Below are 24,660 nucleotides of genomic sequence, written 5' to 3'. Positions count from 1 at the left end.
GCTCTCGGTATCCGAGCTTCTTTTTCTATTTTTTTTTTGTACCTTGTGTTTACGCTCGCCGGAAGCCCCCTCACGCACGAACGCAAGCTCTTTTCCTTACTTTTTCCATCGTTTTCACCGACGCTCTCCTGTATGCTTATATCTCCTTTCTATTCCCCGTGCACCCGGTGTACGGCCGACGCGCAAGGCGAGAGGCTTTCCCCTGCCTGCCTGCCTGCCCACTCCTCCCGCACCGACAGCAGTCGAGTCGGTCGGTGTAACGGCCGCGCGCCGGGTCCTTCGGTCCCGGGCGCTGGCTCTATTTTCCCCGTGCTCCGTTCCATTTCGCCGCCGCTTCCAGTCCGAACCCCGCGGCTCCCACCCCTTCTCTTTTGTGCCCGCCCGGCTGTTCTTACTGCCCCAGTGCTTTCTTCAACTCGCCGAGATGGCGGGCGGCGACCGTTCTCGCGATGCTCCCATTGTGACGCCCACGTGCGCAACCCGCTGGGATGTGTAGGAAAAGCGCGGGAACGTTGACTCTCTCTCTCTCTCTCTCTCTCCCTCCTCTTCTACCTTTTATCTTTGTTTTCCTATTTCGCGACTGGCCCCATTGGTCAGGAGAGCAACGTGAGCTGTATCGAAACTCGCTCCTTGTTGTAAAGCAGAGAAGCCTGCGTTCTTTTTTTTTTATTGTTTCCGAAAAGTTTCCTTTTATTTTACCTTATTTTTGTTCCTCTTTGCAACATGAGTCTCTCAGTAATTTTCAGCCGACCTGCCCTAACCCAATTCCCTACATTTATTTTGTCACTCTCTCTCTCTCTCTCTCTCTACAAAGGAAACGCCTGTCATCTTGCGTCCTTACTTTTCTTTCTTCGTTTGGAATTGGTGTTCGTATATTTCTTAACCCCCGCCTTTCTTTATTTTCTTTTTATCTTCATCTATGTGTCTGAGTTCTTTATAGGGAGTTGGCCAACAAGCCCGCAGGACAGACGACCACAGTCAGAATAAAATATGTTAGGTCAGTTGTCGCAAGATGCAGTATATACGCACAGGGTACGTATAGAACTCCAGTTCTCTTGCTGTTGTCTACCGTTCTGCAATATCGGCGGTGACATCAAACTGGGCCAATGCAGAACTTTGTGAGCCGATTTTCGTTTACCTAGTTATCCGTATCTCTCTTGCGGACTCTCTTTCAATCCTATTTTCCCTATTGCTGAGGAGGTTAGTAAACGGGACATATTTTTTTCTCTTTAGCTTTCATGCCTTTCCATATACCTCTTTGCTGCTTGCAAGCTCGCCTATACTCGCGAGTAGACTGTCGGAGCGTTCGAAAAACGCTATACACGTGTGGTTCGTGTGTCGTGTGTACGTCTGGCGAGAAAATGACCTTCGGCACTTCAGTATGTTTGGCGATTTCAAGAGAACACAAACACGGACTGTGGTTCGCTTTTGACGGCTAGCTTCTAAATAGTTGGAATGAGTCACTTCATCAGTAATCATCCACCATTCCATTAATAATTTCAAAGCCCAATATGCCGCCGGGCTCTCCGAAACCGTCGGCATATTAGGCTCGCCTCCAACATTGCCAGCCGATCAATCAATCAATCAATCAATCAATCAATCAATCAATCAATCAATCAATCAATCAATCAATCAATCAATCAATCAATCAAGTCGCCGACCGGTGTTTCAAAGCCGAACGGTGCCTACCCGATGTACGGCCCCGTGCTACATAAAAAAACTGTGTATAACGGCAACCAAAACTTCTGCCGCCGTTAAGTGAATATTTCATAAACTTCATGAATGTTTCCGTTTGTATTTGGCGCAGACCGTTCGATCTGCCTTGCTTCTGTTCGATTTACCTGCCACGAAGCGCCTGTTCACAGCGTCCTCAGAGAACACCGTCTATGAGTTTCATTAAAATAAAGAGGCAACAGCTAAAGTAACAAAAAAAAAAAACGCTTGAATTATTTTTCAGTAAGTATTGGTATTTTCTGTCCTGAACTATTGTAATCTTCAAACTATAAAATGAGACTGAAGAGAAAGATAAGCAATATTAATGAATTACACTCTTAAAATACTATAAAATACACTGTTTCTGTGAGCGCCGGAGAGGGGAGGGGATGAGGGAAAGGATATACAAGAGCGACAAACATGCGGCGACCCATGTTGAAGTTCCCTTACCTTCTCGACGTGACGTCATAGATTTTGAAGCCGTCTGCTCGGGCTTACTTAATTTGTTTCAATAACAGTGGACTGCGTCGCATTCCTAATGAGCCGAAGCCTGAACTTTGGAAGTTTTCAGTACTTTAACCACAGATGCCTAAATATGAAAAAATAAAGAAGCTCTGTGAAATTTGCGACGTCACCATAACGTACAAATGCTGGTGTTCCTGCGCATAATTAAGAAAAAAATACTTCTGTTATTTTTTCTTTTCTAGTCACACCTTTCACGTGCAGTCTCCAAGAATTATTTTATCAGTGTCCTATAAGGTATCCCATCAAGTTAGCAGGTCCCTCTTTCTCTTTTATCCATTCAGATTTCATTCCCTCACTCCATCACTTATTTCGCTCACGTGATGAACCTATAAACGGGACGTAAGAACAGCGAGCCAGCGTTGTGTATATTTGGCTACAGTATCGCAACTCCATGTTCTGAGCCGCGTATACATCTGCGTAGTGCGTAACAAGGTTTTCTTTTCGAAACAGAGTTCCTACCTTCTTTTTTCATTGCCTTGCCGCTTCATACACCGCATATATATATATATATATATATATATATATATATATATATATATATATATATATATATATATATATATATATAATCTTAAGAAGCCAACAAACATTGACACCAAGGACAACATAGGGGAAATTACTTGTGCTTAATAAATGAAATAAGGAAACGAAGAATTAATGGAAATTAAAGTGGATGAAAAAACAACTTGCCGCAGGTGGGAACCGAACCCACAACCTTCGCAATTCGCGTGCGATGGTCTACCAATTGAGCTACCGCGGCGCTGTTTTCCCATCCACTTTCTTGAGTATTTATGTGTCCTAGTAGAACCCTGGGTGTGTTAGCCAGCGCTACCACACACAGACCTTGGCGGCGGACGTGGAACGTCCCCCCCCCCCCCCCCCGCCAAACACACACACACGTGCGGGCACGCTCGCGTGTTTTTAATATTGTTTTTAAGACCTATGCATCGCGAAGAGCTACATCTTCGCCACCGCTGCACGGACAGGCTCCTGTAAGCGATACGTGTCTTGTTGGCTTTGCGAACGAGTGGCAGAAGTTCAGCGCACGGCGGTTCGCACTCACAGCTAAGAGAGAGAACGGAACACGGCTGTGACGTTTGTACTCGAGCCGTGGTGAGAGGTCCCGTCGGGTGGGAAAACAACACGTGGAGCGGCCATATTAGCGCTGTCAGGATGCAGCCTCCGTCGGCCGCCGCTGGGGCCCTTGCTTCTTCTCTGCTGCCCACGCGTCGCGCGCTCTTTGCTGGCGGCGGCTTCTTTGTCCTCTCGGCTCGTTCTTATTGCCGGGTGCGTGTTTGCTTTGGCGCCTTTATTTGCGGTGCCGCATAAAAGCTCCGCGTTCAGGGTGCGATGTGGGTTCGCGCGACGCGATGATGTTAGCTTTTCGCGCCTCCGCTTAGACTTGGAGATCCTTCTCTTACCCACGTCTTCTCACTTTTTTTGTTGATGTTTGCTCGTTTAATAGCTGTAGACGAACTTTAAGGCAGACTACACTAGAGCCGTCCATCGCAAGATAGAGTTGAGAAACTGGCGCTGCGCCTTTCCACATGTAACACGTGCGCACGCGTTTCTTTTTGTTGTTTGTGTAATAACTTTAGTCAAACGGGAAGGTTGGCTATATCGGAGTCGCCTATCCTAAGACGCACTTAAGAAACTAAGGCCACTTCTTTCTCGTGCGCACGCGCGTACGTGAGTTGGACTCACAAATACACTAAGCCTACAAAAAAAAGACGTAAATGCAAATAATGAAAGGTACAGCTAATCAGCAAAAGCGTTCCATATACACCCCGGTCTTAGCTAATTCTTGTTATCGTTTACAACTGTCAAGACGCGATCCTGGGACGCATGTCTTCGTCGGCCAGTGTTTTCTTATTGAATTTCTTCTAATATTTTGCTTCTCGTTCGTCCTTACGTGGATGCTTAGTGCTTTACTATATCGGCTCGTTTCCTCCTCAGGCGTAATAATCCCAACTAGCGTGCATTCAGCCAGTATATGATATATAGAGAGAAATAAACAGCAAAGGGAAATGAGGTTGACCAGACGCAACACTCCGGTTCTCTACCCTGCACGGAGTTGGGGAAAAGGCTGTTAGAAAGAATGGAAGAAGAGAAAGAAAGGAAAAAAAATATAGAGTCTAGTGTATAAGATGACATATCCAACGAATTCATCAGCAGGAGCTTACGAATATCACTGACTATAAATGTCTATAAATTGAAGCGTTACGCGCATATTTATAGAAAGGCTAAACCCTGGAGGAGTCGGCACAGGAAGACGAAGGCAGAATGAAACATATTTATTTATTTATTTATTTATTTATTTATTTATTTATTTATTTATTTATTTATTTATTTATTTATTTGGTCATACTGTTAACCCTCACTTGAGGGTCGGTACTGGGAGGGTCAGTAATTGAATTGTACATAGAACAAACATTGAAGATCATTTGTAGGAGGACATTTGTAACACAGAACATTTGTAGAAAAAACAGTTACATGCCAGGAATAAATAGTAAGCTATACAGTTTGAGCGAAATACTTATCAAGACCAACCTCAAAATCACTCACAGTATTTTTTGTACCACATCATTCGGTAATTCATTCCACAGTTTAATAGCGTCAGGAAAGAAGGAAAAGCGGAATAAGCCTGTTCGAGCTGTTATTGGTTGCACGAATGTACTGCGTGTTGTTCGTGGGAACCTTTTGTGAAACAGCGTTAGATAATCATCCTTGTTTATTTTCACCTCTGCGTGTAGTATTTGAAAAAAGCAGTTTCAATCGCTGCTTCTGCCTTCTTGATTCCAGTAGTTCCAAGTTACATATTTTTTACATTTCAGTTACCGAGTCACGTCGTCGATATTTAGAGCAGATAAAGCGAATTCGCATTCTCTGAATTCGTTCTAGTTTATGTTTTAAAACCTCTTGATGGGGACTCGACACAGCACCACCGTATTCTGGTGGTGGTGGTGGTGGTGGTGGTGATGTTGTTGAAGCAGGCGGGGTTAGCCTGGTATACATAGCCGGCAATTGTTCCGCCTGATCCTCCTTCAAGTTGAGAGCAGGGATGTGTCACCAGGTGTCGATGAGCCCCATGTCTCGCAGGAAGGCTATCAGCAGGCCTTGCGCTCTCTTCCTGAATGCCGCGGGCCCTCCGGGGAAAACAACGTCTTCAAAGGTCCTGTGCGTGAGACCGCTTTTTTGCAGGTTGTCGACCAACGCTTTTCTTTCTGTGTCAAACTGTGGGCATAGCCAAATGAAATGTTCGATGTCACCAATGTCACCACAGAAAACACAGAGTGGGGAAGCGCGAAGCCCAGGCTTGAATAACCAAGCTGGGGTGTATGCGGAGTCGGTCCTGATGCGGTATAAAAGCGTCGCTTGTTCGCGTGTAAATCCATGAGTCACACAGGATTCGTGTGGATTCTTGTGCATCTGTCTAAAGTGAAGGCGGTTTGCATTCTAGGCTCGGACGGATATATGTCTTGTATGCAATCAACTTGACTTCATTCGTCGCCTGGCGCAATTTCCTTTGCAGGAAGCTCAACTTCTGATATGTTGATTTACAGATATTTTCAACATGAGGACGCCAGTTCAATTTATCTGTTATGGTTATACCCAAATATTTGAAACTACATAGTATATTATCAGCAATATTAATTGTGAACGAGGTCACTTCCTTTCTGTTTATTATGTGCGTGTAAGTGTGTTTTTTAAAATTAATTTCCGTACCCCATTTTTGACACCACGAGCTTAACTTTTGAAGGCACTGGTTGATTTTAAATTGATCTTCCCTGCATGTTACCAGACAATAAATTAGGCAGTCATCTGCGAAAAGCTTAATTTTTACAGGTGATTAGACAACCGCTGAGATATCATTAATGTATAGCAGAAAAAGTAGTGGCCCTAGTACGGAACCCTGCGGCACACCCGAATACACCTCACGATTTCCCGACATAGTATCTGCCACTCTGACTGCTTGTTTGCGATCATTTAAATAGGCTCCTAACCAATCGAGAACATCTGCACTAAGACCGACATTGCGAAGCTTGAAAAGCAGTTTACGGTGTGAAACTTTGTCAGGAACCTTCGCAAAATCTATGCATATAACATCGACCTGCACTCAGGCATCTATAGCAACACAGAAATCATGAATGGTTTCCATCAACTGCGTCACAGTTGAGAGGCCACTGCGGAATCCATGCTAGAACGGACATCATAAGTCATTTTGTTCCAAAAATTGTCTAATGTTTTTTGCCACTATATGCGCAAATATTTTACAACAGACATATACGTATACGAGCTTTCTTTCTACAGTGGGCATAATGTAAGCTGTTGGCGACGATGGTGGTAATCAAATAACATATCTTTCATTTAACGGGGTTTAAAGTTGCAAAGTAACATAATGGACTACAAAGGACTCCGCACCGAAGTTCTCCCGTTCTGACCTCCTGAGACCGGCCGCCAGCGTTTTTAGCGTTCCGCCTCAACCGAAATGACGTCGGAATGGCCGGTGATCATTTATTATTTATAGCAGAACGCTGTGAATTCCAAGCGATCGCGGCGGATAGGTGCCACTTGCAAACAGCTGCGTTCTAGCTGGCTTATTACAACGAAGAATGTATATAGAGGGACATTTACGGGCACAAGTTCGGAAGCGTTAAATGCACGCTCAGTTTTTTTTTTCCTGTTCAGCAGCTTAGCGAGGAAAAAAAAAAAGCGGCCACAAAACATTTCTAAGGCTCATTTGTTTTTCTCCGCACGCTCGCCGCCTGATATAGTGATCTACTTGTAATAGGAGAGCGGGCTAGTTCTGCAATCATTGCATTCGCACAGTCCTTGAAAAGAAAAACTGGGAAATAAAAGGGAAAAAAATTGGGCAGTTTAGTACGAAGGGCGAAGAATTGAGACGCTAGCAAGGTTTACGTCATGCTAAAGCTCCTCAGACGATGTACTTGGCTCTTGGCTAGTAATGCGCAGTCCCGACATTGCTATCTGTGAAAAAAAAAAAAAAAGACGTCTGCGCCAGGGGCATGTGATGCGCGCGGCTTTCACACTCAAAATGAAGTTTCTAGAACTCGCACTTCTTACAAGCTTGTGATTTCGCGGACACTGTGATCCAATGGCGCGCGCTCGACACACCTCGAGTGTTCTGTTATATGGCTTCCAAAGTGGGCGAAATCCGCCTATAATGTATTAAAAGTAAGCGAGTGCTTACTTGGATGCCAGCATTATTTTCCTGTCGCCGGAGCCCACCCATTCGTTCCTGTAATGTGCTATTGCCCACTTTTTGTTTCCTCTTTCTTTATCTTATTGCCTGGTCATTCGTACAGTTTACTAACCGCTTACTCAGACTGTCTCTTCTGGCAAAAAACACGTCGCACATCAATGCCCGTCGGTGCCGCAGGTTTGATTACGCATACTATAGGCATATGTAACTTCTGGCACTTTTGTCATCCGCTAAGTAAACCGTTGTTGCGAGTAAATGCAACATAGTCGACGACCGCTGGCGGTTAAGTTTGGATCACTAAGCTTCGCTACCATTTATCCTCTCAATTGCATCTTTGATACGTGTGTCTTTAACTGCCTTTGGTCGTCTTATTTGCCTTGACCACCGCAGTGTTGTTTGCATAGGTTATCGGATCTGTCATCCTCGCTTTCTCTTTCTTGTCACGCGTGTATGATAATAAGTTTGTTCGTAATAAACACATGCATGATACTGGAGACCAGCGGGAAAAGCTGCGGACAAAACGAATAATAATCTGTCATCTCTCTGTTCGTGCCTGATCGATGACTCCCTGAATTAATGGCGTGGTTTTTCTTTTATATCGTATGACTCTACCGTGTCGCACATCGGTCAGTGTTCTTGATTTTGTACGTTTGCATTTGGCTTCGCCCTTTGTGTACTCTGTCAACAAGTTCATAAATAAAAAAGGAGCAGTTGTGTGAATTACATGTTGATATGCAAGACTCTTTCTTTTTCGAACCATTCTTTGCCATTTTAGGGTACGTTACGAATCGATATTGAAGCACAACAAATTATCAAAATTAGGTATTTTACCATTTTTTTTCTTTCTCTCTCACTCTTTCTGTATCTTTCTCTTTGGAGCTAAATTTGAAATGCGTTCTATCTTGGCTGTATTGTCGACAAAGATACAACAGATGATATAACGCGCTTAGCCTGTGCTCCGTTATGCGACGGCGTATTCAGCAGCGATTACATAATTAGCGAGTGTGATCCTCGTGACTACCTTGGTTGCCGACGTGATATTGGGCGATACTAGAGGGAATTCGCAGTCCCAGGTCTGCACTGGTATTTAACAATGCATGGTTATATTGCGCTTAATTTTACACTTACAATATTAAGTGAAGGACATTATCACATTATTAAGGAAGAACTATGATAACATGTCGTCACCTGGTCATATCTTCTTATATGTCACCCCCCCCCCCCCGCGCCATATCTCCTTGTATATAAGCGCCTTCTTTAACAGTATTAAACAGTTGGTAGTTTGCGCTACGTCCTTCCACGTCCTGTCCTTCACTTAATATCGTCAGTGTAAAACCATGAACGTTCACCAACTAGCCCCCTTCATTGCTTTACTAAATGCAACACTGCGTCTCATATGCTATAGCAAAAGTGTTACAGTTGTAATTATAGTTCCCCGAGTATGTTGTTTGAAATTCTCAGCTGGAACGGCCGAGAATGCGCAGAATAGGGAATCATCTGTGGCTGTATTAAAGCGTTCCCTTCAACGTCAAAGTGCCAGTGCTTACTTTTGCCTCTGTAGAGGTGGCTTTGTTGCGTCAAGTGTCTTTTTGAGGCGAAGCCATCTTTCACAACCTGCAGTTGCAGGTGTTTTTTTCGCAGCCACAGCATTTTGTTCTGGCAACCGCGTAGTGCAAGAAAAACTGTCGGAAAAGCTTCGCTTCACCTCCTCACCCTTTGTTTTCTAGAATAATAAGTAATTACGTGCTATGAGACGTACAATAAAGTAAAAGAAACAACTTAGTAAAATAAATAGCGCGGTGCTTTCTGTGTGGCACTCACTATGCGCAAAGAGTTCCACCCCGCCGATCATGCGCTAGAAGAAGACCCAGCTGATATGAACTTTATTTTCTTACCATCATGCGTGGGCATTATAGATGAGCAAGTCGCCACGGCGTATGACAAACCAGTAAGAGAGCACTGCGCATTGCACTGCCTCAGAACAGCGCTCGCCGTCTGCTATCTAGAATTCTGCTCGAAACTAAGGAGCTGTGCGGTTCCTTGTGTGACAGGAAATGTGAACAGGGGATAAAGAAAGGCAAGATAATTAACGGGGGGCAGTTCTGCTTCACTAGCACGCACCGTAGGAGGAGATATTGGTTCATCAAGAAAACCACAAAAGAATTGCTTAGTGAAATTAAAGCGGGCTTACAATGAAAGGGTAACTTTGCAGCATGAAGCGTTGTCACAGTCTATTACGCAGGCCTTTAGATTGAAGCGAGGCTTCGAGCCGTGACAGTTCACAAACGGTGAACAGCGTGAACGGCACAAGCAAGACACCAGAGTTGAAGGACTGTCGGCGCGTATTTATTCTTGGTTCTGCTCTCTTCAACGCTTTCGCATTTCAGCCGTCATTAGCATGGTGTCATCGGTGCCTTTCTCAGCTGCCGTGAAATATCCTTTCGGCATGGCGTTTTGCCGAAAAATTGAAATATCTACAGCTTTAGTGCTACCATCGCTAGCATTCCTTTCCTTCAGTTCGCAGCACTTCGATCACTGACCACCGTGAGTCAACTGGCTTCTCTTATTACTTTGCTGGCATGTCTGTCAATCCTCTCTCAGACAGAATTACGTCTTTCACTCTGCGCATCGCGAGGACATCGCGTGTCTTTATTTTTTAATTTATCCCGTCGTAGCTTTCCATGTACGGGCCTTTTCTCACCTCCATCGAGAGTGTCAAATTAAGATTTCACGATTACACCGCCCAATACGTTGTCTTAACAACGACGGTAATGAAACGGTGACAGTGGACGGCCCCGCACCTGTGGGCACACGCGAAAACCAGATAAAAAAACAAATTACCTCTTTTCCTTATTACTCCACGACATTTCGACGTGGCCTGCCTTGTGAACTTCTTTCTTTTTTCTCTTTCTTTCACTTCGTTTCTCCATTCTTTATTTTTATTCGTTTCCTGTTTCGATTTACTGACCTTCTCCTAATCGAATCGGGGCTCACATCTTTAAACCACTCCTTCCTTTCTTCGAAGAAAAGATAGAAAACAGAGGGGGGGGGGGGGGGGTGACTGCAGGACCGGCTTTAGCGAGTCGACAGCGTCAGCGTCGACGACGTGGACAGAGCGACGTGATTCAGTGCGATTCTCTCGCTCGCGCCTTTTTATCACACTAACCTCAACGGCAGTGGTTGTCAGCGGCCCGCAGTCTCTCTCTCTTCCTCGACTGCTCGCTGAGTTGACGCCGTCGGGGATTAGGTCGACGAGTGAGTCCTTCTAATTCGGGAAACGCGTGGCGGCGGTGGGTGGGACTCGCCAGTGTTGGAAGGCACTGCGTGTACTGCCCCGTCGGACTTGGTAAAGAGCGTTTGCTTAAAAGTTAAACGACTGCCGGCGAAGGAATCGTGCGCCGCCTCCTCGATAGATAGACGTTGACCTAAGCGAAACGAGAAGAAAAAAAGAAAGAGAGAGAGAGAAAGGAGTTGCGGCGAACTTCGCGAAGAAAAAATTGCCCGAGAAAAATTTGAGGGGGTGAAAAAAAAACACGCACAAGACAGGAGAAAGAAGAGGTCTGAAAGAAGGGCGGCAGTGTCGTGGAGGGAAGACGTGGTTTAACGAAATTGCTTCGCCGTCGCCTTAGTTTCTGAAGTGTCTTCTTGCTTCTGCTCTCTCTATATTTCCTTTTTCTTCTTCGTCGCTTGCTTCTTGTTGCGCACCGTGTTCTTCTTCCTTTCTTTTTTCTTCCTTCCCCTTGATCATTGTTCGCTTTGAGTTCTCGCTTGACGTCTTTCGATCGGTTTGTGTGTTCCCTTAAAGCTCCTGCTCTCGCTCGCTAGTCAGTCGGCCCTATTTGTTCTTGGCTGCTTCTTTACGTGTCGACCCGAAATGAAAGTCGTTACCTCTCACGCGCGTGGCGCAGCGCGCTGAAGCGGCGGCTCTCGCGAGACGTACGAAATTAAAGGAGGCAAGGGTCATCTATCTTTCTAACGCGGTTGCCGAGCACATCACGCGGATCACGCTATTTATGGTCCTATCGCGCGATTTCTTTTTTTTTAAATTTCTCTTCTCATTTCTCGCGCGCCCTTCATTTGCATTGTCTTTGCCGGGCTTCGCCGTCTGACTCTGCGCAGTGTAGTCGTGCGTTTAATTGAGGTTTCTAGAACATTAGCTTGGCTCGCTTTAGTTGTCTGTGCGCTTTGTATGTTCCTGCATTCGGTGGCAAATCGAGCTTGATTACGCTGTTACATTACGCGCTGGTGGGGCGTTTTTAATGCGAAAGCATTATGTGTTGCCACTGAGCGAAAATACGTCGTAGTCGGCGGGACTCCAAGATGGCATCAGAAGCGGCCGACGGCGCAAAGAGTAAAAAACACGTCTAAAAGATGGTTGGATTGACGTGAAATATCTCAGGGAGTAAACAAACTGAATTGATGACTTTGAGATTAGAAAGTGGTAAATTTCGGTCTGGGCGGGAATCTAGCCCAGACCTCCGGGGTGCTATACTAGCACGCTTCCCCGACATTAGGATGGCTCCACAGTTCTGGCTGTGTAAAGGTGTAGCCCCTTGCGTGCGTGCGCGAGGGTCACGAAGGCACGTCAAGAGTGTATAACATGAGCGCTTTCGTGGCGTTCCGAGGTCTACAAGCGGTAAAATGTTTTTGCATTCCCACACGTAAGCAGTCTTAAGTGTATCTGCCGATTCTTCTTTTTTTTCTCTTCTTAGCCCGCGTAACTCCGAGCTAAATTCAAGCTTGAAAACTGGCGATGAGGCCCTTCATTGGTCTTCTTCCGCAGACGTAACATTTCTGCGTACCGCGTTTATTACATTGGAGCTCCGTTTTTTAATGTTCCTTTGCTTAAGTCAGTGTAGCGAAAGATATTGCTTAACTCTGCGGGATAACCTACTTTGTTTCGAGTCGTTCAGCTTTCCATATTTGCCTAACACTGCTTGTCCATCGTATATCGTTGCATCGTATATACGTTGAACTTGTTTGTCGGATTTGCCGACCGAACGTTAACTCGTCGTAATGTCAAGGATGAAACAGTTCACAATAAGATAGAAGCGCATGCGATTGATCGAGGTAGGACGGACTGAAAAGAATTGCACCCCTAAGTGTGTTAAACTTTAGCTGAAAGACCGTTTCTTCTATTAAGGCTTGAGTCTTGTTCTGCGATCGTTATGTTTCGATTTCGCTAAACCATTCGCCCAACACGCAACTTTGATATAATGTTTCTTCGAAAGTTCCCAAATCATTTCGTCCGTAAGTGATGCCGTCTCTTCTTTGGTGGTCCCTTTCGTTATGATACGTCTGACATCGCGATCGCCTGGTTTTTGGCCTTACGAATAGTTCCTTAGCGTAAGAACTTTTTTTCGTAGATGAACACTATTGCTTACTTTCGTCTTGTCCTTTCTTTTCTCGCAGGTGCGTATGATACAGCGGTGACCTCACGGAATTGCTCCCATGTGGCTCTTCGAAGGCAAGAGCACACAGATTCCTTCCTGAATGGTACCAGACACTGCCAAGTTCACCAGCCACTATATTCTCCCAACGCGGGCGGAGTAAAACGTGAGATTTGTCGTAAAGCTCGACTGGGATGCTATCTTGCGCTTGCTTCGTGCTACACATTTCTAGCACTCCAGCATCCTTTATACAATCTTCACGCTGTGTGTGTGTGTGTGTGTGAGGAGGGGGAGGTTGATGTGGGTTTGTGTGTGTGTATACGAAAGAAATTGGAATCGCCAGTATAGAGGTTCTGAGGGGGTGATTTAAAGCGGCGAAGTGGTGCGAAGTCAACAAAGCGTGCGAACCTATTCGCGCACTTAGTACTCGTCCTTCACTGAACTAAGGCGAACTTGTGAGCTACAGTTTCGTAATCAGCAATCTGCGGCACTAACACGGAACTGCAACACTAACAAGTCACTAACACGGAAGGGTGAAAGTTTCTCAGAACGCTTCGATATGGATTAGCTTACTTTTTTACCCGCTTTTCGTGCGTTCACCTCCCGCATCTATCGCGTTCCTGCACAAAATTGGTCCCGCATACGTTCGCGGATGACGCGGCTCAACATACTGTACCGCCGAAGCAAATGCGAAACGACGACCGCGGGAATGCCATTTTATCGAACGTCTCCCCGCTTTGATCTACGAGATCTTTTAGGGCGCGTCGCACTTTCTCGTGTTTTCATTTCTTTCTTTGTAATATTATTTTTGGTTTTGTTCCTTCTTAGGGAGTCGTACCGTCCTTGCCACCGGCATTTTCGGTGCCGTCTGCTTTCCATATTCCTCCATCTCTCTCGCTTGTTTTCATCTTCGTGAATCCGTCAACGCTGCTATGTGTGCCTCCATCTCTCCTTCGGCAAGGCGTCCACGCACGTCTTTAAATCATGCAGCTCCACTTCCGAGTGCATGTAAGCAGCGCACGAGTGCACTGCTGCGAGCGCGCCAATCGAAGCGACGGCTGCTGGTGCTGCTGCTGCTGCTGCTGCTGGTGGCTGATGCTAGCTACATTATGCATGACGCTTGATGCACCTGAGCCATAAAAACTCACGAGGACTGCGCTCTCGCTGCAATGTATAAACTACTTTCGCCTGCGCATGCACGACCGACTGCCACCCGTTCTCCGCGGATCGATCTCGGTCGCGTCTCCGCGTTGATCCGCGCTGCCAGATCCTTGGGCTGTCGATAGAGTGTTACTGGTTAAGTTCCGCGCTTATTCATTGCCCCCCTGGTAGCTCATTAATTCTGCCCTCGGTTAGCGATTCATTGAGCCAGTGACTCGCCTACGCGCTCGCTCATTCGCTGACGCCGCATCGGCGGTGGATATAACGACGATGTTGTTTACTGGAGCTGCGTGCGATTTCACGCTCGCTCGCTCGCAGACGTGCTCGTTCACGCGTGTGCAGTGCGCGGTCCACCGTTAATGGAAACACGAGCAAGTGAAGCCCGTGCGATTTTTTCCCTTTTTTGCAAGTGTGGAATCGCCTGGCTTTGCAGCGGTTGGTTGGTGGCGCATATCTGTGCCCACGTGCAGTGCACTGACGTAGTTTCAACGGACATTTGCAGCTTAAGTGCGAGAGGTGTCCCTTGTAGCTTCTCCTTTAACAGTGAACCGCAATTTATAAGTTTACGCGAGGGCCCTGTGAAGATGTTTTACCGGAGAGGGACGTCAGTTTATAATTGTCTTATTTCCTAGAGGGAGAGGAAGTTTGGCGTATTTGTTTGTAGCGGTAATGTTGCGTTTGCTTTTTAACACCTATAAAAGGTAAGGCGGTATTTTTCCATTTCGCTGGTGTGTTACCCGGAATGCCTTGGCGAATATCTCTGGTGACAGTGCCTACGTTATCGCGAAACCATGCATGCCTCTGACACTTCATCATTGATGCATCATTACGTGATCGCTTGAGAGCCACTACTCCTGACAGCAGTAAATTTCTTGTGATATCAACTTGGCCCCAGTTTAGGACCGACATTCGCGAAACTTCTCTTACGTATGAAAGTGCTTCCAGATTTACCGGTGTTCGGGTGCCCGTAATTCACAACAGCGATCGACGTCATAACGAGACGAGCGACGTGAAATTCGGCCCGAAGGCCCATATTTACAAAAACGACTTTTTTTACGTTAAAGCTTTCGTAAGGCGACGTGCCAGCCAACCCCGATGTTAGACGTATTACTAGCGAAGGGCGCCGGCTGATGACTAACAGTGCTTACAATAAAAAAGCTTTGGGAATTCTGCCCCGGTACAAAAGTCTCTACTCGTGTTAAAGAGGCAATGAAAGGGTAGGAGGGGGGGGCGTGAAGGGGGGCGCACGAACTTGGCCAGGTCCAACGTGTGCACTGCGCTGGTCGATCGTTGAGCCACCTTTTATTGGTCGTGCTTTCCCATAAGGCTCTCCTCTCCGCACTGGACCGGAAGCGCTCGCAATCCCCGACGGCTGAGCGGATATAATCGCCAGCCTAGCTTCCCACCACCATTTAGCTTGCCAAGTTTGCATACGCCGTTTACGCTCCGGAAATTGAGCTATTACAGACGATAACGCACTTGTCGTAAAAAATGAGAAAGATTAATGGAAAGAAAGAACGAAAGTAAAAGAAAGAAGAAAGGAAGAAAGAGACAGCCTTTTCGGCATACCAACGGCTTCATGAGATGTCTTGCAACAGCCAACGAAGCATGTTGAAGCGCTGCACTAGCCTTGACCGCCGTCTTAGTTCTTCAGTTTCTTCCTCATTCATTTCTTCGCGTAGAACGATTGAATCGCTCTATCAATAAAGGGACGACAACTTGCACATATATATTGGAGGTTACAGTACAGAAGGTGATACTCTTCTCCAATCTTGATACGATTAGCATTCTTTGACATTAGGTGTTTTGAATCTATCTATCTATCTATCTATCTATCTATCTATCTATCTATCTATCTATCTATCTATCTATCTATCTATCTATCTATCTATCTATCTATCTATCTATCTATCTATCTATCTATCTATCTATCTATCTATCTATCTATCTATCTATCTATCTATCTATCTATCTATCTATCTATCTATCTATCTATCTATCTATCTATCTATCTATCTATCTATCTATCTATCTATCTATCTATCTATCTATCTATCTATCTATCTATCTATCTATCTATCTATCTATCTATCTATCTATCTATCTATCTATCTATCTATCTATCTATCTATCTATCTATCTATCTATCTATCTATCTATCTATCTATCTATCTATCTATCTATCTATCTATCTATCTATCTATCTATCTATCTATCTATCTATCTATCTATCTATCTATCTATCTATCTATCTATCTATCTATCTATCTATCTATCTATCTATCTATCTATCTATCTATCTATCTATCTATCTATCTATCTATCTATCTATCTATCTATCTATCTATCTATCTATCTATCTATCTATCTATCTATCTATCTATCTATCTATCTATCTATCTATCTATCTATCTATCTATCTATCTATCTATCTATCTATCTATCTATCTATCTATCTATCTATCTATCTATCTATCTATCTATCTATCTATCTATCTATCTATCTATCTATCTATCTATCTATCTATCTATCTATCTATCTATCTATCTATCTATCTATCTATCTATCTATCTATCTATCTATCTATCTATCTATCTATCTATCTATCTATCTATCTATCTATCTATCTATCTATCTATCTATCTATCTATCTATCTATCTATCTATCTATCTATCTATCTATCTATCTATCTATCTATCTATCTATCTATCTATCTCCTCTTTCCGCGTGTTGCCACATCCATAGGAGTCGACCAAATCCACGAAAACAGATTGGCCACAACTTCAGTCCAATGGCGGGATTCACGCGATCGCGCCATCGTCCTTACAGATTGAGACGGCGGCGGTGCTTCCTGTTTGGTAGCCGCGTTGCCATTTCCTTCAGGTCGTCCAAAAAGGGATTCCCGGAAAGAGAAAATAATGGGCTCCGGCGTAATTGCGTTGGCACAAGAAATTCTCCTCGCTTCAGCGAACGAGGCACAAACGGCTGCCGCACGAAGCCCGAGACGCTCCGCTGACAATTTACCGTGCGGAAAGAAAAAGGAAATTAACATTCTTGACAGTCACGTAGCGGTCGGCTGACCGTTTAAATTCGCGGGGCTTATGGTATAACTAACGCAAGAACGTGCGTGAACGATCGTATGAATGCTCGGCGAACTATCCTGGTGCTGCGTTCGTTAGCTCTGCGGCGTCTTTCTTTCTTTTCAGTTGAGGAAATACATTATAGTAGAGGGTGACGAAGGCACTGCTATACAATTCTTAAGGGCAACAATTCTGTAAAAAACGGCTTTAGCCTTAATTGGTATTGAATGTGCTGCACGTGATCGTGTGCTGTGGTCAGAGTTCGGTGATGGCGACCAGCTCTGGTCGTGTATCTGGGCTCCCTGTTCCCTGTGTCTTCGCTTCTTTTTTCCCGTCCTCGTTCGACTTCACCTTCCGCCATTGTAGGGCAGCAAACCGGATTTTCTGTTCGCGTTCAACTTTTTGCGTTTTTTCCTTTGTTCTTCATCTTTCTCTTTCTCTCCCGCACAACGCGCACGCAACAAGAACAAAACAGTAAAAAGGATAACTAGTGTAGGATCACACGCAACTTAGAAATTATGAAGGCAGAGAAAAACCTCTGTCTCTCCTAGATCATCTTTTGAATCCTAGCAACAGTTTATCATTAACGAGAGAAAGAGAGTTTAGCAAGGCAATATATACGGATTACGCCGCAATTTCGTTACGGCTATAGCGTCTCACTCGGGTCGCTCCGGTAATTCGCCTTTGGAACAGGCGTCCACCCAGGAGGTGTGGACTAATCCGGTTCTTTAGAGCCTTCTGAAAAAAGTGACCCAAGCACCAGCCCTTTTTTACACATATACATTCAATCAATTGAATAAGGGAGAGGTTGGATTCACCAATGGCGGCCAACTATTCTAATGCTTGTCTGCATCCCGAGAAAGATGACTTGAGGTAAAAGGAGGAAATTTGAGATGAGGAATAAGGATAAAAGGGAGGGCATATACTTCAAAAGAGCAAACGCAATGCTCCAGACAGTCTATCTGTACAGATTGTGCCATATGCACATATTCTACGACCATATACGCAATACTATATTGGGCAGTTTCCCAGCGCATTGGGTTATAAGGGAGCCTGTTGTGTATAGAACTGGATTAATTTCGACTGTAAGGGTTTGTTTTACGCGCACCTGAATTGCTTACTTAATTACATGTGCACAAATTATTTTTTGCATTTCGCTCTGGTCGATGCGTGGTCTTGGCGGCCGGGGATCGAGCCCGCGACGTCTCGGTCAACACCAGGACGTCGCAGCCACCGTGGTGTATGCGCAATAACGCAACACGAGTAAGGCGAACGTATGTGTACTACATACAGCGCGCTAATTGTATGCACCATCCATTTTCTTTTTTGTGCTACCACGTCCCGCTAGTTGCATAAAAAGCCGCACAAGCGACGAGAGCCTAATGTGGAGCCTTTTTCTCCTTTTTTTCTTCTATTTTTTTTTTTTCACGAGATCGCTCACCCGATGCACCAAACTGTGGGAATTCAATTCGGTTCGCCTGACTCTGTAATCACTGACACGTGATGTAGCACGTGGTTTCCGTTTGTTCGCGCTATTCCGAGAAGCGCGTTTTCGATCTTCTTGCGCGGCCGTTGCCTGGAAGAGGCGAGCTTCCATTGGCGCGATTGGCCCGTCCACTTTTCGCGCCCGGCGTCTGGCGATACTCGCGAGCCCTTTCGTTTATCGGGTTTGATCTGGGTTGGCTTCCTGTAGTTGCGGCCTTAGAAATGTCCTTTATTTTTTTATTAGCCGTCTCTCTGCCCCTGCCTTGGGCGCGACGCCTGCTCAAACTTAAACAGGATTATCTGCTTCCACATGGTTGCGCTTGAGACGTCGCTGCGACGTACGCGTCTCATTTGTCTTACGATGCGCAGAACTGGGAGAAGAAAGCTGCGATCACGCGTAGCAGTTTCAGTTGTTCAGCGGTGGTAGCATAAGCGGCTGTTTGAAAACGCGTTTTACTGCCGCAGTCACGTGCCTGGATATCTTGTTATGAAAGTTAACGTATAATGGATTGCTCCGTGAGTGGCGGCATGCTCTGCAATGTTGTCCGATTACAAGGTTCTTAAGATAAATATTGTTGTTGGGGCTGGTTCGTTGATTCTTGGTGAAGCCGCTCTAGCGCGAATGAAACCAACGCAGAGAACACAAGACCAGATACCACGGGCGCTATGATTCTGAACAGAAGGAGATAAACTACTGCGCGCGGACTTTTGGAAGCCTTTCATATTAGGAAAAAAAGGCACGGATTGCGTCAACGCTACTCCTGTGTGCTTGTTTTGGAGGTGATATGCTCTTTTGTCAATTATTTTTCTTTTACCTTTTAAACCTGTGCGCATGCGCGTTGTGTTATGCGTTTTCGTCCGGTCTTATAAGTGACTGTAATAAAATCAGTTGTGAGCGTAGCGCCCGCAGTGTCCGGTCTTGTGTTCTTTTTCCTTTCTTTATTCAAGCGCAGCTTATATTGCTTCACTCGTGTCGGCGTTGGTGTTGCCGTACAAAAGAAAAGCCCAAGCGGCGCGAAAATCAATATTGCTTGTCAAGCTGCTGATTCGAACCAGCGACCTTCGGGTTGCGAGACCAGTACGCTAACCAATTCAGCCACTCTCGATATTTTTTTCTTTATTACATGCGAAAGAAAACTGAAGGTATATTACAGAGCGTACACAACTGCACACTGCCGGTTCATCATACGCGCCCTATAAAGCGGGGTTTTATATGCATGAAGTAGACGCGGCGCAAGGCGCGAGCCAATCACAGGTATCCCCTCCCGCCGGAAGAGAGAAAGTGTGTGATCGCGTGTTCGCTCGCCTTGTGTCCGCCGTTTTCCGCCAGTTCAGGCCCGGCAGTCAGATGGGGAGGCCGCGTTTGGTTCGTTCTGCCGAAGAGCAGGCTGTATTGAAGGAACGGCAGCGGGAGTGGGCCGCGCGTTGTGCGTTCGGCCGGAGAACAGGCGGCGTTTGATGAACGCCTCCGGGAACTCGCTCGAGAAAGGGCTCGTAGTCGACGTGCCGACCTCGCCGTGAGGGAGCGCGAAGCCGAGGCGTTACGACAACGAAGATACACGCATCCCGAGCTTCGCTTGCACCCCTCTTCGCAGCAGTGGAACGGCGGTTAATATTTATATTTTATTACTTTTGTTGCTTTACACTAGTTTCACCAAGTGCAATGTTATGTTCTTTATGTGCGTGTGTGTTCTCTTTAAAGCTGAAGCCATTCTAAAGAGAAGATAAATAAACGTGAACGGAGTTATGAATTCGCCGAAGAAATATCGTGAAATATCTGAGGAGATATTTCGAAACGTCATTGCCAATATTTAACGCGACAGCGCTAAGGGCCCCCGGATCGCAGGAAATCAGGTACGGCGTCCCGCGCCTAGTGTCGGGTGTCGTGTCGGCAAAATAATTTTCTAGCCACCCATGCCCAGCCCCTTCATGTGGCGCAAGGAAATTACTGAACTGATTGAATTTCTCAAGCTAAAATAGGTGGAGAATCGTAAAGTACGACTTACACGTAACCTACGGACATGATAGCGTCGGATTATAATTTGAATATACGAGTAAACGTAATTTTGTTTCGCGAAAACTCTAGCGAACCTCTTTTCCAGCGTTTTTACCAATTCAAAGACCGGCCACGGCGTCTGCCATTTGTGCGTGCCTGCGCGCGAATGTCTTGGAGGCCATGAGGCGGCGCACCCGGTTCTTTGCAACACCTCCAGATAGCGCTCGCCTCCGCCGTATCGCGGTCCACGCAAGAGGCCGTGTTTTTACCAGAAAGCCCGCCTTCATGCATAACGTTCGCCGCCAGCGTTTCCCGATAAACATTACGCTTACATACGCTGCAGTTGCCGGGAAGCGTAAGAATCAGTCAGGGATCTTTGAATTTTATCGCGTTCCACTCTTAAAGGCGAAGCTTAAGCGTCCTCTATTTTTTTCAGATAACCGGCACACTTTACGCTTACATACGTTGCAGTTGCCTGGAAGCGTGAGTAGCAGTCATTGAATGTTATCGCGTTCCATTCTTAAAGGCGAAGCTTAAGCGTCCTCCAAGTTTTTCAAATAACCGGCACACATTACGCTTATATATGCTGCAGTTGCCGGCAAGCGTGAGAAGCAGTCAGGGATCTTTGAATGTTATCGCGTTCCACTCTTAAAGGCGAAGCTTAAGCGTCCTCCAATTTTTTCAGACAACCGGCACACTTTCTCCACACCGTGATTTCCTTGGTGGAGCCGCGGTGATAGAAGTTACAGCTATAACAAAAGCTGGGATATTGCGTATTGAGACGTCGTGGCTGTTGAAATTTCCATGCGGGCCGTGACAACGCGTTCCGTATATAACGAACATATGCGGCCCTAAAGCACCCCTATTGCCTACTCACAATTTCGCCTTATTCTCCCGGGTTAGTATAGCGTTCAGTGGGGCTGCTGTACTTCTTTTTTTTTGTGCTATGCTGTTTGCTCATTTCACTGAGCATTGCCCACTGGAGTAGAATATTCCGGGCCATCACATTTGCAGGTGTAATAACTAAGCTAGCATGAATCGTTAGTCTCAGTCATATCACAGCACTGAATGTCTCCGGATCGATCAGCTTTTTTTTTTCGTTCTCCATTTCGTTTGGTTTCGTGTTGAACAGCTGCTTAACTGCTGCAATGTTAACGAGCAGCCCTCACCTCACCCCCGCCTTGTATTTCTCGTGTACAGCTTTCACCTCTTTGTCCGCATAATCTGTTAGAGTCCCCCGCTTTTGAAGCCGTTACCGAACGTAATCACTGGCGAGTCTGTAATGAACTCGCCTTTCTCTCTCACGCTCCGCCGGGCGTAAAGGAATGGCGGGAACCGCTGGCTTCGCGTACACATTCGGGCCGACAGGCGGAGCCTCGCGAGTGAGCGAGAGATCGACGGCAGAGAAACCGCGCTTGGCCCAGTTTATTTCTTTTTCGTTTGCTCTTTGTTCGAAGCCGCGCTGCATGCGTGCATGCCATTGAATGCGTGCGAGCGCTGAAACAAGCGTAGCTTCGTTCTTTTATCTTCCCGCGTCATTTTTGTTCTCTCTCTCCCGATGCTAGATTGCTTCAGCTTTGAAAGCGACTGGACACCGCTTCCTTCTCCGTCACACGCCGCTGTCTATTCACACGCGCTGTAGTGCGCTCGGAAGCGCTCGTGGCATTGTATACACACGCTCGGTCGCAGAATGCGTCTCCCCTTTTATGCGCCTTATCGGAAGTCGCTCTCCCTTTCGCTTATGCGACACGGAACGCGACAGGGAAGGGAAAGGTGGTGGAAGTGTCGAAGGACCGGAGGGTGGAAACGGAAGAGAGGGAGAGGTGGCTGTGGGAGGGGGAAGCACAAGTCGTTGCGAGGCGACGCCACGAGTTTGCCGCGCTCGTCGTGAGGGTAGACACAACGTTCGTTCGCGCGACATGGTGCCAGGACCCAGCGGCGGCAGGCCGCGTCTGGCTCGTACCGCGGGAATCGTGCCTCGCTCCATTAAGCTCGGCTGAAAGGACCCGGTTATCGGGATGCGGCTTCTCTCTCTCTCTCTCTCTTTGCGCAGCTGCACCTATGATGGCATCCTTGTGGAAGAGAATACGGGAACGTTATAGTTCTTTTTTTTTCTTTTTTTTTTTGAGTGCCCGGGTTAGAAGGTAGCGGCGGTGGCGGTGGCATGGGGAAAGAATGCGGGTAGTGTGTTTTTCGAGCATGACTCTCCTGCCACGGAAAAAGGGTGGCGGAGTCACGCGACCAAGGGCGTTTGGAGTGCTCCCGATGTGCTGTTGACACGGAAACTGGCTGGGCGGAGGTGCCGCGTGTTTGAATGCTATGCTTGGGGATGTGTTTGATGTTTGTCGATCTCCCTTTTTTTTTTTTCGGGAGCTAGTTGCTGCCCTAATTGAGGTCGATTGGGGTTCGCGCTCGTCACGAGAAGTATCGATCTCAAACGGGACTTCCTGGAGCAAGCCTGCGATGATAAGGCAAGCCATCGACGGGACGCCGTATACCTTCAACGCTTTGTTTGTTTGTTTGTTGGTTGGTTGGTTTGTTTCATTTCTCTGAGTTTCCTCAGAGGATACACAATCGGTTGGAAACACGCGTGTTTGAAAAGCTGCAGGCAAGTTTTTTTTTTTATTCCTGTCGTGATAAGCATTGTTACCTTGTTTCTCTTTCTTTTTTCTTGTAATACAATTTTCTTAGTTGACGTCCTCGTTGAAACTGGCAATTGAAAGTGCGTCCTAGCACTGCAGATTGTTACACATTTTGCATGATATTTTCGTCCTGGCTCATGCGATGCAGTGAAGCAGGGCTGAAATAATATGCCAGCGCCTAACGTTAAGCAGGACAATAAATATCGAGGCACTTTTCTGCGTTTGAACGGTAACCAAGAACATAAAGGAGTTATAAAGTATTTTAGATTATCATGTTTGTGACGCCCTTCACTCCAATAGGGATGCTTCTTGGGCGAGTTGGGAATTTATATTATACTGGGGACCGCTTGGAAGACAAGGACAGAGTAAGGTATGCAGAGACACACGTGGTAGCGCTCGGCCTACTGACGCTTCCCCTATGTCTCTCTGTCCACCCCAGCACAGTCTGACTGCCTCCGAGCTTCGCGTTTTGTCCACTCGGCTAGCGCAGAACACGTTTTGCTAACGTTTGGCCCGTACGCGTGCCACCAATCGGTGCTAAATATATTTTCTTTTAAAAGCCGAGGAGAAAAAACATTTTTTTGGGAATCGCCTTGCAGCTGAAGATTGCGCTACGCGGATCCGCGTCACGCGGAGAAAGCGTTAGATAAGTTCAACGTACACTGCGCTGCATGCCGGATAAAGCTCGTTTAATTATCCTGCATGACTCGAAACGGTTTCACGCGTCATCACGTGGCGGTGGTTATTTTTAACGTCGCGAATGAATGGCGACGCCTTCTTCCACTGGCGCGCGAATGTTACCTTTCAATGAGCGGAGCGGCTCGTTGAGACGCTTACCTTCAGCCGCCTTATAAAGAAAGCACTGCGAACTGGGACGAGAGTCGTACTTCGTCTTCAACAAAGAGTAATCGGCATCGTTATCCGCTCCTACACATTTATCAAAGATGTCATTCTACTCGCGTATTGTCTGCAGGCGCACGAATCAGTTTATTGCGCATAATACGGTCCGTCGCTAAATTACACTACTAGCTCGTCTAAGGAATTTCATAGACGATAGATTGATTGCTGTCTGTCCCAACGCTTCCAAGAACCGAAATTTGGGTGAGTTGTACGTAAACATGTTTGCTTTAATATCGCAAGTAAGACGACGACTCAAGAGAATGCAAGAAGACAAGGGCTAACTAAAACTAAAGAAAAAAGAATATCCCATGATTACGATATTCCATAATGCGAAATTTAACCGCAGCTGAATACGTTCTTTTTTTTTCATTTCGCGATACATTGAGGCAATGAATTTGGGACCGAGATCACCGCACCGACTGGCAGTGAGTGGGCCAGTGCCGTCAGCGCCTTCGCAGATAGAGGGGTAGTATGGGAACGCTGGTATGATTAGCAGACACGGAGCCAGCTATGGAACAAGACTACGACGAACGCGCGAGCAG

General features: G+C 46.2%; 1 protein-coding gene across 5 annotated transcripts in view; it reads left to right on the top strand.

Annotated features, from left to right (window-relative positions):
- Camta (Calmodulin-binding transcription activator) overlaps positions 1–24,660 on the top strand; it is a 528,965-nt gene that overhangs the window by 178,701 nt on the left and 325,604 nt on the right. For 4 of the 5 annotated variants that reach the window (XM_075684811.1, XM_075684810.1, XM_075684809.1 and 1 more), the window contains exon 3: positions 12,875–13,018. The exons of the other annotated variant lie outside the window; for it this stretch is intronic. In XM_075684811.1, the coding sequence (XP_075540926.1) occupies positions 12,875–13,018 (144 nt within the window). The remainder of the gene's footprint in view (positions 1–12,874; positions 13,019–24,660) is intronic. 5 annotated transcript variants of the gene reach the window in all.

The sequence above is a fragment of the Dermacentor variabilis genome, chromosome 3 (assembly GCF_050947875.1).
Source record: "Dermacentor variabilis isolate Ectoservices chromosome 3, ASM5094787v1, whole genome shotgun sequence".
Taxonomy (NCBI): domain Eukaryota; kingdom Metazoa; phylum Arthropoda; class Arachnida; order Ixodida; family Ixodidae; genus Dermacentor; species Dermacentor variabilis.
This window is presented reverse-complemented; position numbering and strand designations above follow the sequence as displayed.